Genomic DNA, 18,810 nt, shown 5'->3' with positions numbered 1-18,810 from the left:
CAGTCCCAAAATAGACTATAGAGTGTTGAAGCAGAGTAGTAAATCGAGCCAAAGTTTTAATTGTCTTCAGATTTTTCTGTCAACATCTAAAGCCTGTGCTGTGTGTACAATAGCTGTACAGCCAGATGAATTTTTCCACTGTGCATAAGCATTAGCATTAGCATAAGTATCATCCTGCAGTAACTGACCCTGCACCCTCTCTTTTCATTGACATGCACCAAGTGTTCAGGTGTCTATATGGGAAGCAGAAAGACAATTATCTTGTGCAAAGGAGTCAATGAGTGCCTGTCTTTCTCCTCTGTGCCACATTAAACAAATGTCTTCTTCAGTCAATAACCTACGTGTCCCTCCTACCACTAATTAAACTCAGACTGCATTTCGGAGCAGGTATATTGATCAGGATCATTAGTTTCACACAGTTGTTTTGACTCAACACACAACAGGAGAGCACTGGCTTTCATTTATAAAATAGGGAAGACACTGTGTTTACTCTTGTGCTATTTGATCTGTGGTGGTGGTTCTGTTCTCAGCAATAGATGGATGTGAGCCTGCTCTACGCACCAGGGAAGCCACAAAATATCTAGTTACACACAGGCTGCACTGACTGGCTGCCAATCCGTCTGAAGGGAAATGCTACTAGGACAAACTGTTTTTCACTCTTGCAGATTCCAATCCTCTGGAAACATGGCTATTATTACTTCACTATCATTAGTGGTCGCCCTGTTTTTGACTTTGACTTTGGAAAAAAGTGTAGCCTACTAGTATTTTAACTTTTCTTCCCCTTAAAAATAAGATTGTGAGGTTGTTCTTGGTCCTAAGTTTGCAGAGCCTACACGCTAAATTAAAAGTGACTTTGCCTGAACTCGTAGCCTTGTGCCTCACTGCAATATTGTGTTGAATTCTTCCAAATCCCGTGTTGTTTGTCAGGCTGAGCTTGTAAACACGCACAAGGCTCACAAAGCTGAATAGAAATCAACATGTATTCAAAGATGTTGTGATGGAGTGGCTCCAACTTCCAAGAATGCGAGGTTAGTTTTGCGAACAGACAGAGTGTTGTTTCCTCTGAAATACAAATGAGAGGGATTTCACAGTGGCTCTCCTGTCTCAGTGGCAGAAAATGAAATCATCCTGGGTGGTGTTACAGCTGCCTCATGTGCGTTCTGTGACTGGATTTCAAGTGAGTAAATCTCTCTGCTGCACAGAATATGGTAAACTCAAACTAATCTTATCAGTTGTCAGTGCTATTCCCTTTGGACTACCAGTGTATTGGGGTGTTAGGCATTAGTAAACTCTAGATGACGTAATAGTGGCACGTGGACTTTTGCTTGGATGCACTGAAATGCATATATTTGCACAAAAAAAACTATGTCAATCCCCTTTCATTCATATTCCATGGTAGGATGTTTAGGTCTTAAAATATCCAGATCCTGAATTTCCATAGTTTTATAGAATTAAAGTTGATAATGAATGGACTCTTGATCTAACAGTAGTGCTTATGTATCTCTTTGTTGTGTATGGAGTAAACACAATCTACAAGGGTGCAGTTAATGAACACAAGACAGTGGATTGTATTGTGTAAACATAAGGTTTATTGCAAATGTGCAGTTGTATCCAAACACAGCAGCAAACATCTGTTTTATGGATACTTTTACAGCAACAATACCGTTATCTTTACAAAACACATAGAAACTTTATCACTAGCTACAAAAACACAACTTCTCCCTGTGAAGTTTTACACATGGTCCTGGTTTGCTCACCTTCTCAAAAAAAAAGGAAAAAAAAAAAGTCTTTGGTAACTAGAAAACAACAACAACAACAGAGCTCAGTGTGGAAATGTGTTCCTTTCTTACTATGGACAGGCACTGTTGTCATGCCATCGTTTTCAAGTTGGCATCTGAGCAAAGGACAGACCACATACTGGACGACGCTGCGAAAATCAGGAGTGCATCTGCAGCGAAAATGCAGCCGTCTGCTTGCTATCATCCCCACTACATTTATCTCAGGACGTTTCAGTTTTATGCACATTGTAGTCACCCTTTACTGTGAAGAGCAAGGCAAACAAGGTGGGCAGATATGCCTCCCCCCCACAAATATACAAAAAATAATCTTTTAAGACCATGTACAATGCTCCTATTTTACAAACAACTGATTTTTGTTCAGAATCACAAACAAAAACAGAAGATATAGCAGGATTAATTTCCCCCATAAGCAGCAAGCCCCAACTGCAGACAATACAAGATTACATGTTATGAATCAATGCAGTAGATTGATCAGTCTGCTGCAGTGATCCACCAGCTTTAGGCTGTACTGCATTAACCTCCACCTCTGTTGCCTTAGCTTATCCTGTTGATTATTCTTGTTATGCTTAAATGTATATGAACACATGAGTAATACATTGTAGGTACAGGAAAAGTCCTCATTGTGTGGCTGAAATGTGAAGCTGGGAGTCCTTGAAACTTGTACTTTGAGATTGAAAAAATCCACATGATGGGGCTCTACTCGTTGAGACTTGGAGGACCATCTCAGATGGGTCTACTCTGGGTGAGCAGGGAGCACCCACCTCACTTTCCAAGTTAGCACCTGCAGCCAGGGCCAGCCCGATCAACACCTCCTCACCCCCTCCCTCTGGAGCAAAGGGTGCATGTTGGAAGGGTTTGGCTTGGCAGGGAAAGCTCCCCTCTGTCTGAAAGCAAGCGCTCGTTGGTGTCTAGTCAGCCCACTCTCTATTCTTAGCGCTTTTGTCTACAGAAAGAGACTACAACAAAGAGTTGGACGGTATCTGAGGACGGGCCTGACACCGCACCAGTCAGAGCGTCTCAAGTTCTGTTATGTGCTTATCAGTGTCAACTGTTCTTTTGTGTCCCATCTGTCATTTACAGCCCCGATATCACTCCTTCATTGTCTTGAAGGGTTTTCGGTGGCGGCGAATTTTCTAACGCTTGCGTTAAAATGGAGGTCCATTACTGTAAAGGGACAGTGGCTCTGCCCGCCCCAAGGCAGAGCCACTTATACAGCAGAGCCAGTGCTGTGGTTGCAGGTCTGCAGGTGCTGTTGTTGCTGCTGCTGGTCTGGGGTCACCTGGATGCTCTGATTATCCAGTGGTAGCAGCACATCTGTCGGGATGCGAGACTGGAACTTCTCCATCTGCTCCGGACTGGCCAGGTTCTTCAACAGATAGTTCTCTCTCTCAAGCTGGTTATTCTTCTCCGCCAGCTCTTTGATCTGCTCTTTGAGGATCTCCACCTCCTCACGCACAGCGTACATCAGGTGGTTCTTGACAAGGTCCTGCCATAACAAAGAAGAAAAGATGGATGAGTTTAGATATAAAAAGTGATGAACAAGTAACAAGTAAAGGTGATTTGATCAGGTGATGCATCTGCTAAAGGACTGATGTGTATGAGTTTAGCTGCAGATATCTGCAAATCAAGGGTGACTCAAGAAATTCTGTGCCGCAAAAATGTTGTCAGTGTATGTCGTGTTGGACTTCCTGTTATTATGACCTGCACTAGTTCTTTGTCAAATTAATAAATCATACAGTATCTTGTACTGCTTTCAAATAACCAGGACTTCCCAGAGCATTTGTAAAGAACTGGTTTGTGCAGAATGCATGTGGAAAATGGTGTTTGGAGGGAGGTCAGTGGGTTTTAACAGTTTTGTACAAAAATCTAGTTGTCAAAGAGTCTAAAAGGTCATACGTTTGATGCTTGAGATAAATAATGTGCATCTACTTCTAGCCATTGTAAATGAGTGATTGTAAATTAACTTTATATTGCAGCATCTGCTCACTGAGAAATGCTAACTACTGGTTTGGACTAAAGAAAATTGGGGTTTGAATAGGTAACACTTAATGTCAAAACACATGCATGTATAGTGCAAGCAGTGCAATAGTGCAATATCTCAGCTTACCATCGCCTGTTCAATCTTGTTGTCGATGGCCACAACGCTAGCACCAGAGGCACTGTAGAAGAGAAGGGAAAAGAAGACATTCATTAATTAATCGTCCAATTGATAATTGATACTGCCAAATAATTCACCGGCATGTTGTTTTTTTTCCTGAATCCACAAGTGAAACAGAAAGTTTGCAGACAGAAAGGAAAACTGTTCACTAGGCAGTTATGTCGTTTATCTGTTGTTAAGTATATGATGCACGTTGATTGTTTTGTAAGTTAGAGTAGATTTTTACTGTTAGTGTTACAACACGCACTGATTGTAACATAAGGCAAAAGGCCAAATAGCTACCATAAACGCACAGGCATCTGTTCAAAGTCCAAGTAAAAAGCAACAAACAAACACAGCTGGACACACTATGTTCGGAGTAGTTTGGTGAGAGTAGGAGACAATGCCCATGGCTGCATAACGTTATATTTTGAATAGGAAAACACAGGCCTGCATTAGACTGTGAATAGACCCACATTTGACCCGACAGTCAACATATTTAACGCGTTATTAATTAAATATTGTATACAAACATGCGGGCTGAATCGCACATTTACCTGTTGTCAAGTTTGACCGATACAACATCTCCTCCGAGTAGCGAGGAGAAGAAAGAGATGGAGAAGTTATGCAACTGGTAGACAGCCACCTCCATTGGTGTTTTAGCGAACATCTCCGTGCTCATGTTGAGTACCAGACTCGTTTGAATTATACTTCTCGCCACGTTTGCGACTGGTTGGTTACTAAGTTGTAGATCCGGATTTGTTTCGTCTTAACTCGCGATGCACTAAACTCGCTGAGCGCAGTGCTGTGTCTGTGTCTGAGCTTCGCCCTTTGTACAAGCGACTGTCTGATGCTATTTCTGCCACCGACCCCTATTTGAATGACTTGTCTTCTGACGTCATGTGACGCGCGCATATATTATTCAAATGAGTTGGCGGGTCAGATTTTATGGTGCCTTCTCGCGCTGCAGGAAAATCTGGTTTCAAGACTGGAGGGAGTCTGCACATTTCGTGAAAACAACATCCAACTGCCTTTTATACATAATCACCGAGGAGGATTAGAAAATAGCCCTGCACGTATACTCAACCACAACGTGGCCGTAGTTCAATATTTCTGTTTTGAGAAACTTAAAAAAAAACTTTTACATTACTCTTTGTCGGCTAATTTTTTCCACTCTTTGACCCCATTTTGCAGAACATAACAACAATATGTGGGGCAATGGAGTATGCAACGTTGACTACAAACTACAGGTTTATTCATAATTAATCACACAAACTGTATTTTGTGGAATTAATAATGCAATTATTTTACAATTGACATTTTAGGCTGCTTTGACTAATTCAAAACTTTTTGCAAAATATCTGACTGTTATGTTAAGATTACTGCAGTCGCTATGGTGGGTTGAACACATCCAAATAAAGACAAAAGTAACTAAAATATAGGATTTAATGCAGTGCACAGTACGTCTCTCAACCCTTTAATTTACAACGTTTTTCTTGTTAAAAAAAAAGGTCAAATCAATGAATTTTGGATTGCATAAGGTACCGTCTTGTCATAAGTAAACAGGATCGCTGTTAGAAATAACAAGTTTAAGAGGAGCATTTGAATGCAGCATTAGATCTGCCCTGCCTCTGAACTTGTGTGCTCTCTGTTCTGCAGTTAACCCACAGACCGAAATCCGCGTTGACTGCTGAGAACTACATCACAACAACCAACACACAATGAAGACACTCGTGTTTCTAATAAATAAGGCCTCGATTGACCACAGACTGGTCGCATGCCACTGACCATGAACCATGTGACTTTCATGTGGACTCATTAAACATTAATACCATTTACTTTCGAAAGGGTATACAACGTAAAAGTGGTTGTTTATTAATTATTTGGTGTAAACTTTTACAACTGGCTCCTATTGTAAGAATAACATTTTACTGCCATCGTACGGAATGTACTGCACCATCCCCACTGTATTTGCACCCTTACTATAGGTACTTTTCCATCCTGTCTCGGTAAATTTCCCTTCAGTCTATATCTGAACTCTATCGGTCTCTAGTGGTGAAAAGGTAGAATACACTATCCCGCAGGTCTGTTCCTGGGCAGTGTTTACAAGGAATTTTCCATGCACCTTTTCCTGGCCCCATAATTTAACATTTCCAGGATGTTTTTCCTGCTTAGAAAACATGGAAAATGTTCAAATGCTAACATGCATTGGGCTATTTATTTGGGGCGACACAGATATTAATTTTTAGCACAACTATATTTAGTATTGGTGTCTCCTCACTGGAAGGACATACAGGAATCAGTCTCGCTTTACAAATGAAGTCAGGTCAGTTTTATTTGTGTAGCCTAATATCATCAATCACAAATTGAGTACCTCAGAAGGCTTAACAATCTGTACAACATACAACATTCCCTATCCCTCAGTTCAGACAAAGAACCGCAACCCCCCCCCCCCCAAAAAAAACAAAAACAAAACAAAACAAAAACCCTTTAACATGGAAATATATGGAAGAAACCTCAAGAAGAGCAACAGAGGAGAGGTCCCTCTTCCTGGGCAGACAGACATGTACTATAAGTTGTGTGTACAGAATCAAGCAAGATAACCCTGTTCTTTGATGTATGACCTTATGCACTCCCAATAGGCTTTTGCCCTTGTATGTTATGGTGTGTGACGCAACTGCGCTGCGCCTTTTGTACAATGTGTAGTAAACAATTTGTGGAAGACGTCGACCACAAAGAACAAATCAAAAACATATCTTCCGTCATCCTTTTTACCCCCCAGCGTTTTCCACTGACGAATGACACTGGCCATAATTGTAATTACACCTTGTTTTCACCGAGGTGTTCATGCCGGTTTTAATAGCTTTAATGTAATTATTCAGCACTTGTCAGCTGTCACATTATGCAACCTTTTTTTGACACAATTATATGATTCAATACTGATAATAAGCCAATTAAATTTCTATTAAAGAGCCTCTATTGCATGATACAATTTCTTCCAAAACATGACCACCTGTACATTTTCTGCTAAATTTGGTCCTCACATATCATTTAATATCTAACAAAATAGCTCAATATTCTATAAAAATGCCAACAAATTACTATAGTTAATGATAAAAATGGCTGATGTCAGCAGAGTAAACCAAATTCCTTAGTACATGGACTAGATTTGCCCCGTTTCTTGGAGAAAAGGGAGCTTTGTTATCTAACAAAACAATTAGAGTGGAAGGGCTGACTTTTGCTTGGTCTAACAAGGCTAAGCAGAAAGCACATTGACTGGGTATTAGGGCCCATAGTGGCTGTCGTCTTAGATTTCGTACTGTGACAGTACAGCTGCCAGGTTTAATATCAGGCCCTGTTGTGGTGGTGAGGGGCTGGTGAATTACCTTGCCCCGCTGTGATAGTCCCATTTAGGAGGGGGGAGTCACACTGATTGCCTGCGGCTCAGTTAAGATGCACAGATAGCAACTGCAGACAGTAGGGAGGCTTCCTGCCTGCTGAAGTAAAATATACCTAATGAGCCACATGCAGTAAGGTGATGACAGTATAAACTTGGATGTTCATAACCTTCCTGCTTTGTCTGCTTTAGTCAAAGTTTAAACACTGTTCATAGGCGAGTCTTAACAAGTGAAAGAAATTTATACACAGCTTTAGAACAGTTCTTGTTTAAACTGTATCTGCATTTTCTAAACAGTTGAAGTGATAATGACCTATCATGTCTTTACAAGAAATAAAGTCACTCATATTTTCTCTGGAACATTTATTATCGGACGATGTTTGACTTTGCCAAATCCGGTGAGTCACTCTAAAGCTAGGCAATGGGCCACGGTTTCCATCAGATGTCCCCAGTGAGAGCCAACCGCGTTATATAATGCTGTGATTCATTTGCACCAATGACTGAAGAAGAATGAAGTTGCACCATGTTGCCAACCTCCCAGCTTTTGTTGTGAGGAGCATTTTGTGGTTTTGACTCACCAAATTCAAGACTTACACAAGACAGCCCAGTGCAAAACAACAACTTCAAAGAAAAAAGATGTATCTATCTGAATCGTCTATATGCAATCATTTGTTGATCAAGAAAATGCTCTTTTCGCTTTCTTTGACTGTTTATGTCCTTTCTGCACTCTAACAGATTTCGAATGTATGGCATGTATGACAGTATGGCCTGAGACCACACAGAGGCTGTCTCAGAGGAAGCTGTCAGTGTGGGCAAGAGGACTGGTTACATCCAATGAATACTGAACATCCTACACACACTTGGACACCCAGAGGCAGTCATTATTATCACACTACCTATAAGTCTCCTGAGCCATGAATAGCAACAAGGCACATGGTCTTGTTCTTGTTCATAAGGCTTTTCAATAAATTCACCAGCCTGTCAATTACTGCCCTAGGATTGCATGCCATTATGCTTTATGTGATAGGGTGCATCAAATATGCTGTACACGCAGAAGATGATGATAGGACAGACATCTGACAGGACAGCATCTCAGACTGCCAAGTGTATCATCAATTGATATTAAAAAGAAAACTTTTAACAGCATGAGCATTCAGGTTTATGTTAGAGAAATATAAATGCATTTCACATTACATTATGCACATATTGCTGATTGTCTCTATTTATTTAACTATGACACAATCCAGCGCTGCTCAAAATGACGCCACCCATTGTAATCCCATCCACTTTATGACACTTTATCTACAACACTAAATTATTTAGACACTGACACACTGCCTTCTTCTGAACTGTGCTTAACATGGTCATCAATCACTGACACTTGTCACTGTCTTTCCAAACATCCTCTCATACACAAGACAAACTTTGACTATCCTCTGATGCCCCACACTTACCGCCGATCTGGTCTCTTGAACAGACTTGGTGAGTAAGGGGGCGAATAGCTCATAGCTCTCTCAGGATAGTTGAAGTGCTGGTAGTGGCAACAAAATCTGTGCGATGGTTCAGCCACCCGGAGGGCACACACCGACCTGGGTGAGGGTGGCCTAGCCCAAGTAGGGGCAGCTTGAGAGGGACGTGTCTGCGACTGTCCCATCTTGACTTCCGAATGAAGGGGGTGTTCAAGAGGCAGAAGCCCTTTGACTGTTTGCTCACTGTTCTGCTGTTGTTTGTTCTCAACAACTGTGCCCTCAAAGCACAAAGAGACAATTGAGCATAGGCGATACCTCTGGATATGCAGCCATAACTGTGAGTGCCATGCTCGGACTGGCACTTGTATGATGTCTTTCCAATCCAGTGGAACACAATGCCTCAGAGTCACAATGACAGTGACAGTTCCGTGCAATGGCACCAGCTGTTTAATCTTTACACTGCTGGAGTGTCTGTGTCAGGCAGGCAGAGTGAAATATATTTCTCCAACTGTACCTGAAGGGAACAATCTTCATACCTATCTCCATACCTCATTTAATTAGTGGTAATATGTAAGGTAATAAAACACATAGTTGCACCATTGTTCCAGGATGTGAAACTACGCTTTTCTCCATATAATGACTATTCTGGGCACAGAAAGACTAAAGGAAGCCAAAAAAAAGAGCAGTGTTTGTTCACTTATATAGCCACTTATATGGAATGGCCTTGGAGCCCTTCTCCACAGTAAATGTGTTACACAACTGCTTATAATTTGTATGTAAAATCAAGCCCAGACAGATGAATTAGCTCAACAGTAAGTTATGTAACATTTTTGATTACATGTTATGTTCATAATCTCCAAAGACTGTATAATTCTGATTAAGTGGGTTTGTCATATTCAGTAAGCCTCCTTTGTCACCAGAGGTGTAATTAATACACTAATGTTTAGAGAGCTTTCGGTGCTGGTAAAGGTGTGACAGCAAATGTAAGCTGCTTCTGCTATGATTAATTGCAAGCTGCTTTCTAGTGTGTCAGTTTTGCTTAAACAACTAATATCTCTTTCAATTTAATCCATTCTGTCAGTAAGTGAACTTTTGACATTGTGTATGGATTGTGATGCGCAGACAAGTGTTTACCACATACTATCATGTAAATTCAGTATGTTTTTTTTTACATAAGTATCTGTAAGATTTATCACCATTATTTATCACCATACTGGATTTAATGTTATAGTGTTTTGTGCCATAATCTGAGGTATGAATTCAGCCTTGAATATCCAGAACCATAAAATAGAAAACTTCATTTACTTTCTAGTCTACTGTGTACCTTCACTTCAGACCCAACAACAATAATTGGAAAACATTTGATTACATAGCGATGCATAGTTTGATAGATGTCATATTTTGCTCAATGAATTATTACCATGCAGCCTCTAAGTCAGCAAAATGTAATTTAGTATTTCCTGCAGCAGTGAAATTTCTAAAAATGACTGATCATAATCATTAATCTCTAACAGCAACTTGGTTCGTTCTGGTTGGTTGCACACCACCAGCAAAGATTATGAACGGCTTAAATTGTGCATGTTTATACCCATCATGTCAGGAGCAATTCATTTCAACATCTAGAGGGTTTAATCTCTTTGTATTCACTTTAGTCATTGAAACTCAGGTGGATGTTCTGTTGTTGTTTTTTTTCCATCTCCAATTACATTCAGCAATTAAATGATGATCTTCTGTAAGGTGTAAGGTGGCCAAGTATCATCCCACACATGACCAATACTGTCTGTACAGCCATGGAAAGATACACACACACACACACACACACACACACACACACACACACACACACACACACACACACACACACACACACACACACACACACACACACACACACACACACACACACACACACACACACACACACACACACACACACACACACACACACACACACACACTTCAAATGAGAACAATATAAATGATTGACAGGGTGATTCATCATGTTATCAGTAATTAATTTCCCTAAATCTTTGAATAAAGTGACGGAAGGGTGAAGAGAAAACCGTCATGACTTTTGCTGTCATACCTTTTCGGGATAGCAATGATGTCATCAAGTGTGTATGTGCAGAATTATTACAGATTACTTTTTTTGTCAAACCCTTTAGCTTGTTCATCCTTAAGGCAGCTGTTACAAAGTCAAAAGACACAACAAGCAGGTGTGTGTGTGTTTGTTCACATCTGTACTTTACAACATCTGTGCTTTGAATAATATCTAAATGAAAAGAGTGTTTAATAAATTGCTGAACATGTATGTCTTTAGCAGTCTAACCATTGTTCACTCACCCTGTTCTTCACATGCCTTGATCCAACTCCTTGAGACAACACAGCAGCCCACAGTATGCTTCCCAAAAAATGACTACACTTCATATCTACCCATATATGTTTATGTGCTTTTTGTGATCTTAGCGTTGTTGCGTATGAATTTAATTTTGTATCCCATTGCCCTTTGTACAGTGACTTGAGGAATTATTTGTTTGAAATGATCCAACTGAAGAATCCTGATTTGTTTTGGTTATCCAAAGCTGATATGTTGAATTAGAAATGTTGTAAATGCATTTTGGTGAGATTTAGATGCTTGGCAATTAAGACAGAGAACACTGTATCCATCACAACAGGACATTACTGCCATGTAAACTAAATGCTCTGAAATGTTCTTTTGCGTCTGTGGAACTGTACAACATGATTTGTCATGTGGCCATACTGGATTTTATTCTTTAGTGTCTTGTCTGATTAGTTTAGTGTCTTGGGCAGGTCACCAGAAAGGTGCAGGACACTTAAATCAACAATTGTTAACAGTGTCATACAGTTAATTTAACAGTAGCCTATACTGGGACTAATAGCAGTATGCAACAGAACAAGAAATGCTGTAGCAAATGGTGCTGTGTGCTATATATTGCAGTTAATGAGCTTGGGGACTTTGCAGCATCTGGCATGAGGTCGGACAGCTTTGGGCTATAATGCAAAGATTTACCTTGTGTTCTAACAGGGAGAATGTCATGGCTAAATTTACTGTGAAAATACTGAAGTAGAGCAGAGACCAAGGGGAGAGTGTTAAGAGAATATCGTTGGGTCACCACCCCTACCCCCCCAACTCCACCCGTCAAAAAAAAAGGAATAACAGTATGTTCTAGCCCCTCTAGCCTATAAGAGCCCCATCTGTACTTTAGTGTAGTGCATACATGTGTACACATAGGAACACACACACACACACACACACACACACACACACACACACACACACAAACACACACACACACAAACAAGATGGTCTACTCTGAAAGATAAGGGATTAGACTGCGGGTTTGGATGCAGTAAACTGATCTCACTAATGGCTCTGTAGATGCTCTACAAAAGGTCAAAGGTTGTGGACTCAATTGGCCATGCAGTGTTAAATAGCAGTGAACTTTTATTAGCAATGGAAAAGCCCTTTGATTCCTTACGGGTCGCCTAGTTTACTCATTATTTTTTTTGGCTCTGGCGTATTTATAGGCAGACAGCATTGAAAATCAATTAGAGTTTCCAATCAAAACATGTAATTGTATATTTCTTATCAATAAAAGAATATTGCCCAATAAGCACATTGCATTTACTTGATTACTTACTTTACAAAATGTGAATAGTGACACTCAAAGAGAAATGGCTGCCACTTTGCATGGCACCTGTGATAAACACACTGTTGACTGGATCATGTCCCAGAACAAAATGTTACTGAGTTCAGAGCCACCTGTCTATATTCATCTGCCTATGTTACTTTAGTGTACTGTACACCTCAGCTGTCTGACTTGGTGTGGTTGTGTCTATCTGTGTCTAGACTGAGTCGCCTTCGGCTGCAGAATGCTGGCATCAGACTGATGGGAACGCACTGCGCCGAAATCCATCACTAGACTGTCGTGACATGGCAAAAAGGAAATCTACTGTATACCTTAAGAAAACAAATATAATGTTAGAGGTGACAAAATCATCAATTATCACCTGGTTTAATTTGTGGTTGTCAAGTGGAAGAAATAGGGATGATAAAACTCTTTCTTGTCTTCTTCTCCTTTACCTGCCTCAGACCTCCTATCTAGATTGCCTACATTTAATATCCTTATCCGTTCTTTCTACCCTTGCTCCTTCTTCTCACGCTTATGTTCCCACCTTCTTTTTTCATCCATTCCTCCATCTCCCTCTAAACATCTCTCCCTCTCTTCATCTCCCTACTTTCCTGATCTTTTTCCAGCTATGTGTCTGGCTGAGCATGCAGCTGTGTGACCCAAGTCACTAGCAATGGGGACTGCACCGGAGGGAACCAGGCCCTCAATGAGCCGTCCCCCGGTGTGTGTTTGTGTGCTTGCTCGTGTTTTTGTTCGCCCGTGTGTATGTTAGCGAGTGTGGTTGGTCACACGTTCGCACATGTGCATGCTCATGCACATCTAGCCTCGTCAGCACAATCTGGATTTAACTGGATGATAGGCACCCTGCTAACTCTCGTTGTCAGTGTCATCCAAACACTGAGTCGTTCCCACAGACTCCAGCAGACTCCTCTGCTGAGCATTAAAGCTAATCATGTGTCACCTGCGAGATGACGATGGAGCAATGGAAAAGTTCCCATGGATAATTTAAGAGAAGTCACTGGCGGTCATTAACATCTTGACCTCATAGGTGAGGAGTTTTAATAAAACTACACAAAAACGCAAATATAATGATAAGACATTTAAACACATTTCAATTCATATAACATTGTATAACTTCTAAACCTGATTGTTTTACACATATTCATTTTGTGCCATCTCTCTCCATGCTTTAAAATACAGTTTAATGTATACATGATGCTATCAATGATAAAAGTGAATCTATTTGAAGTCATTTCAACTTTGCCTACAAACCATCACCTGCAAAATCACTGTATTTTTTAAAGCTACCTCAGAAACAGCCTCAGAGTCCAGTCATAGATATCAGTCAAGTTAGATGTGTTTCCACTAACTTTCTTATGTTTGCCTGAGGAAGCTTCATCACCCTGTCATCTGATGATCTCTACAAGCCAAACAAATAACATAATTCTCTTTCAACAAGGCCACAGGAATAATTTACATCACAATTCAATTAGATATCCTCCTTTGACACAAGGTATGCTCTGACTCAAGCAAGACAGTGGTGATGAAAATATGCCATTGACAGGTGGTTCAATTAATCAGTCTATGAGTGTGTGTGAATGAGTTAATGTTGACATGTATTGTAAGAGCCAAGTGGTTCGAAAACTAGAAAAGTGTTTTATAAATGTCATCTACCATTTACAAACAGGACTATTTGATTGTCACACTGAATGTTAAACGGTTGCCTGAAATGAAAAACATTGTGGACCAGTTCTCCTTGGAGCTGAATGTTTAAATGTATAGTCTTCTAACATTCACTCCAGGGATCCAACTCCCTGTTTGAGGGAACTGTTCCCCTCCCCATCAAGACTTTGATATATTGAAGAACACTATTGTAAAATGGGATGGATTGCTACAGACACAGCATCTGTGCGGTCAGACATCAAGCAATGCTGTGTTTCATATGTAAATACTGTATGCTCATAAATTCAGCCAAGCTGTACAGTCGTATTAAGACCATTCACTGAGAAAAGCCACTTTTACTTTATCTCAGAGGGGAACCTGACATTACTGAAAGCGCAGCTGTGAAAGTGCACATCTCAGACCTCATGTATATTCAGCACTTCATATAAGTCTCCTGTCCAAATAGCACCACAGATTAAAACCATTCAACTATGGAGTCTGAAAAACCACAGGGGCAATAGGTCTGCTCAATCCCACAGGGGCAACGTGTGGATCACATGCAAGGAGAGAGAAGGGCTGAAGCCTGAGAGAACATGGTGTATACAATGTTTCCTCAGCCTGTCTGCGTGGTGAGGATCGCCTACCGACAGAGGACGGGCTGACACAGACAAGGACGAGGCCAGATGTGCGGGCCCCATTCTACTGAGTTTCAAAAGGAAACATTTTGCCATTTTATAGAGGAGAGCTTCAAGACACATCAATGAAAAAGTGCAATTAAGGCAGCCACTTCTTCTTCAGGAGAAAAACTGAAATGTCTATCCAGATGTTGGCCACCCATGTGAAAACTGTAAAACAAATACATTCAGGCTATAAACACACATTACATCATGAGTCTCACAGCTAAATTGAGGAAAGTTAATGAGGACTTATTAGTGTTAATTACAATTCACTCTAAAAAGAAAAAGTAATAGTAGTAATCGCAGCTTTGATGATACTTTGTCTGTTTTGTTACATATCTGATAAGGTCCTAATCTTTCCTAGGATTAACAGTAATAAAATGATGAATAACATAATAACATTACACCACATTTCATCACTAAGCATATATTTTAGCAGTAATCAGTAGTGTGTTTGATATTATAAATGCATATACTGTGCTAATTTATTTATTTTTAACCAGGAAGGATGAATACAGGTAAAATATATATCTCCATTTTTCACAGCTGCCAGAATGAACTTTATAAAATAATTTAATCCTGCCCTTCTGACTTGCTCAGCTATTATGGACATCAGTATGTTTATACTTTATTTTTAGAAAGGTTTCACACTGCACAGCTGTTTGTTCATATCTCTCATGGTGCATTTACTGTTTTTGTAATCATTTATTCACACATCTGGCCCATGCATGTATATCAAGCGATCTGGATACAGTGTTGGAAGCAGAGCACCATTCATTCCTATAAAAGTTGCTCAGTGAGCCACCAAAAAAGCCACCTCCTGCTGTAAAGAAATGACCTGGATGCTCCATGTTCCTGTAGGTCATGCTGACTAGAGACTTCTGCTGGCTAGGTCCGGTTTCAAACCTGTTGCTAACTGGAATCAGGATAAAACAATTTGATAGTTAAGCTCTTTTAAGCTTTCAAAATGTGATAAATGACCAAGTGGATCAAAGTCTTATAGTGACATGAGTCATTTTGCAAGGGTTGTAAGGCTCAAAAAATGTACCCACGGTTTCACAGCCACTCCTTTTCCCATGATTTTGTGCAAGAAAACTGCTTTTTGGGTCCCTGTTGGACCCGGAAGTTCTAATTCGACAGTTTTGCCACTGTGACAAATTTGCTTCAAAGCCCGGCACTGTTCCTAGGGGCTTCATCTGACCTGGATCTATGTACTCTATGTGAGCCAGAAAAAAATCCTCTTTAATTGATGATTTACAGACCTATGGGCTGTATATGATTTGTATGTTACAGCGTACTCATCACTAGCAGTTTATATAAGTCTGATTAAACTGTGGAGATGCCTACTTGGCTACTGATTAACTAGAAATAATTAACTTGCCTCGTCTTTGCTGCACTGTTGAACTGTGCAGGGTAATTCCTGTCAATGATGCTGTGCCCTTTTTGCATGTATATTTTGACAGACACTTCTAATATAATATATAATATATAATAATAATTCTAATTTAATAGACACTTCACTATAATATGTGAGTTGTAGAATCGTAAAAAATATATTGTACATATTAATAATTCACTTGGTTTACTTGATGGAACAGTCAGACTTTGTCCTTAAGAATGACACACATTTTTGAAGCAAGAGGTTCAAACCTGATGCATAGACACTACTTCTCTTCAGCTTAGCTTAAAAGTAAAACAATAGCTTAGAATGAATTAGAATTTCAAACCTCTATAGTTTATTGCTCAAATCCAGTGAAGAAGGACTACAATGTAACACAAGAGAGAGAACTATTTCAGGATGTGACTCAGCCAGCGGAAGGATCACCATCAAATGCTGCCGTGTGATCCAAATAAACTGGGGACATAGTGATATTCAACCCTGCATGGTGCTGGACTGGGATGTTGTTTGCGAGTTTACAGGAACTCCAGCCTATCCTGCCTTCAAAAAGCTGCAGTGAAATTAGTCAGGCACAGACGCAAGTCTTGTACGCTTTGTTGATTGGTCATTTGAGGCTTTCCATTTGTAGACATGCTACTGTGTCAAGGAGTAAGGAAGAGATAAGAGCTTGACTCAGTATTTGTTGGCGCTGTTGAATTCAGAAAATCTTACAAATTCAATACTTTAATACTGCAATAAAATAATAATAATAAAATTGCATGAAGCTTATACAACAACTCACAACACATTGCAATACAATGAGTATAGAGATGCCTCACCATGGCTATTAAGGATACAGGATTTTAAGCTGTGAGTGCAGTTGAGGATAGCTCTATGAAAACACATTTCAGCACCAGCTCATTGAGCATGCAGCTTTGAGATTAATGCAAATTTGTGGACTAATTACACTAATGGTGTCACTACTTTGCAATTTGCAAAAACACAACACTTGTTAAAAATTGCTTAAAAAATGGATTAAGAACTCATGAGTGGGGACATGTTTTGCATGAAATGTTTAACACATCTAACTATGATGGATAGCTATTGAGTTTAAGTTGAAATCGGTAACACTTTACTTGAAGGTAAAAAGACAACTTCTGGTCATGTCACTTTGATTAATGTCAAGTTCTCATAATCAATACAACCCAAACAATGTCAACTTGTCATTACAAAAACCTAATGACACTTAATGACAACATGGAATTACAAAACATAAATTACATTTAACATAAACTCCAAATATATAAGCTCTGATATACTATAGTTTATGGACTCTTTGTGGCAACTGATTGCCAGTTACAGTTATGACAGTGTCATGTCACTCTTATGACGATACCTTCAAGTAAAGTGTTACCTTGAAATCTCGCATAAATTTAATTTCAGTTCCACTGACAAATAAAATGTTTGAAATGATTGTAGAGCTGATAGCAAAAAGTTGAGGTCCATGCTCTCTTTGTAGAAACAAACAGGAAATACTTCCACTTGAAGTGACTCTTGAACTTAGGAGTCGGTCAGAGTACACAGGACAAATTGTCTTTTTGAGATGTCATTTTCTTGGTCTCGAAGCTGCACAGAAGAATGAGTAAACAAGCTCTGCCATCCCAGTCATTGTATAAAGGCTTGGGTAAACAATGTAGGCTAAATTGGCCGGCCTCCACCGTGTACCTAGGAGGTCCAAAGTTCATTTATGAAACCACAGGACACTCTTGTATCTGTTTTGCACGCACACACTACACAGGTACACAGTCACACTCCCATGAAAGCATGAGTGTGTATTCAAGCATGCACGCTAACAGCACTGTGAAATTTACACCCAGGTATGCATGCAGAAAGGACAAAAGCATATCAAGGCACGTAGACACACATACACAGAAATGGACAAGCACATACACACAAATGTGAGCCACTGACGTACACAGATAAAGCTCAGGCACACAAATGAATACACACAGGCACGCACAAGTACACTACACACTCTGTTTTTGTCTCTGTCTGAACGTGTAGATTTACAGTGTTTGGCAGGCAACAGCTCACATTCTTAAGACACTGAAATAGAGAGATTTTTTACCAACTTGACATCTTCAGTATGAGCAATGAAATGCACTTTAGAAAAAATATGCTCTTGAAGATGAAGCATTTTCACTTCTATGATCTAGTCATGAGCTGTGGTTCAGGACAAACGGTAAACTCAATCGAAAATGGAATAAATAAAAACCTTATTTGAACATGCATTGTAGAACAACATGAAGAACCGGATGGTTATGTTTGGGAGAAAGCTGACGTAAAATATCTAATCAGATCTGGCCTATGGACAAGAAGATGTGCGTAAGAACCCTTTATTGTTTTGTAGATGGACAGATTTGCCCACGTAAGCAGTGTTTAGGGGTCAGTAAGGTGTCATTTTATCTAAAGTCTATCTTAAAGTTAAGGCAGTGATGGATGAGGTTCCCACCAGCATGGCAGTGCCTGGGCTTAGTGCCGGCACAGCAATATGAGGGAGAAAAAACGTGGCAGCAGAATGACAGTTTAAAATGTTATTACCAGTTTGGTAAGAGCAGGCTTATACTGTACATTGCAA

The 18,810-nt window shown here is 39.9% G+C and overlaps 1 protein-coding gene across 2 annotated transcripts in view; it reads right to left on the bottom strand.

Annotated features, from left to right (window-relative positions):
• Nucleotides 1–1,572: 1,572 nt before the first annotated feature.
• Nucleotides 1,573–18,810, bottom strand: part of tsc22d3 (TSC22 domain family, member 3) — a 34,946-nt gene continuing 17,708 nt past the window's right edge. The window contains exons 1-3 of one of the 2 annotated variants that reach the window (XM_053323304.1): nucleotides 4,494–5,149; nucleotides 3,907–3,958; nucleotides 1,573–3,285 (exon numbers count right to left, since the gene is read on the bottom strand). In XM_053323304.1, the coding sequence (XP_053179279.1) occupies nucleotides 3,007–3,285; nucleotides 3,907–3,958; nucleotides 4,494–4,618 (456 nt within the window). In that variant the 5' untranslated portion in view covers nucleotides 4,619–5,149 and the 3' untranslated portion in view covers nucleotides 1,573–3,006. Of the gene's footprint in view, nucleotides 3,286–3,906; nucleotides 3,959–4,493; nucleotides 5,150–18,810 lie in introns of those variants that run through there. The other variant, XM_053323303.1, reaches the window with a different exon arrangement.

The sequence above is a fragment of the Scomber japonicus genome, chromosome 8 (genome assembly GCF_027409825.1).
Source record: "Scomber japonicus isolate fScoJap1 chromosome 8, fScoJap1.pri, whole genome shotgun sequence".
Classification (NCBI taxonomy): domain Eukaryota; kingdom Metazoa; phylum Chordata; class Actinopteri; order Scombriformes; family Scombridae; genus Scomber; species Scomber japonicus.
Note: the sequence above shows the minus strand (reverse complement) of the source record. Positions and strands in the feature narration are given on the sequence as shown.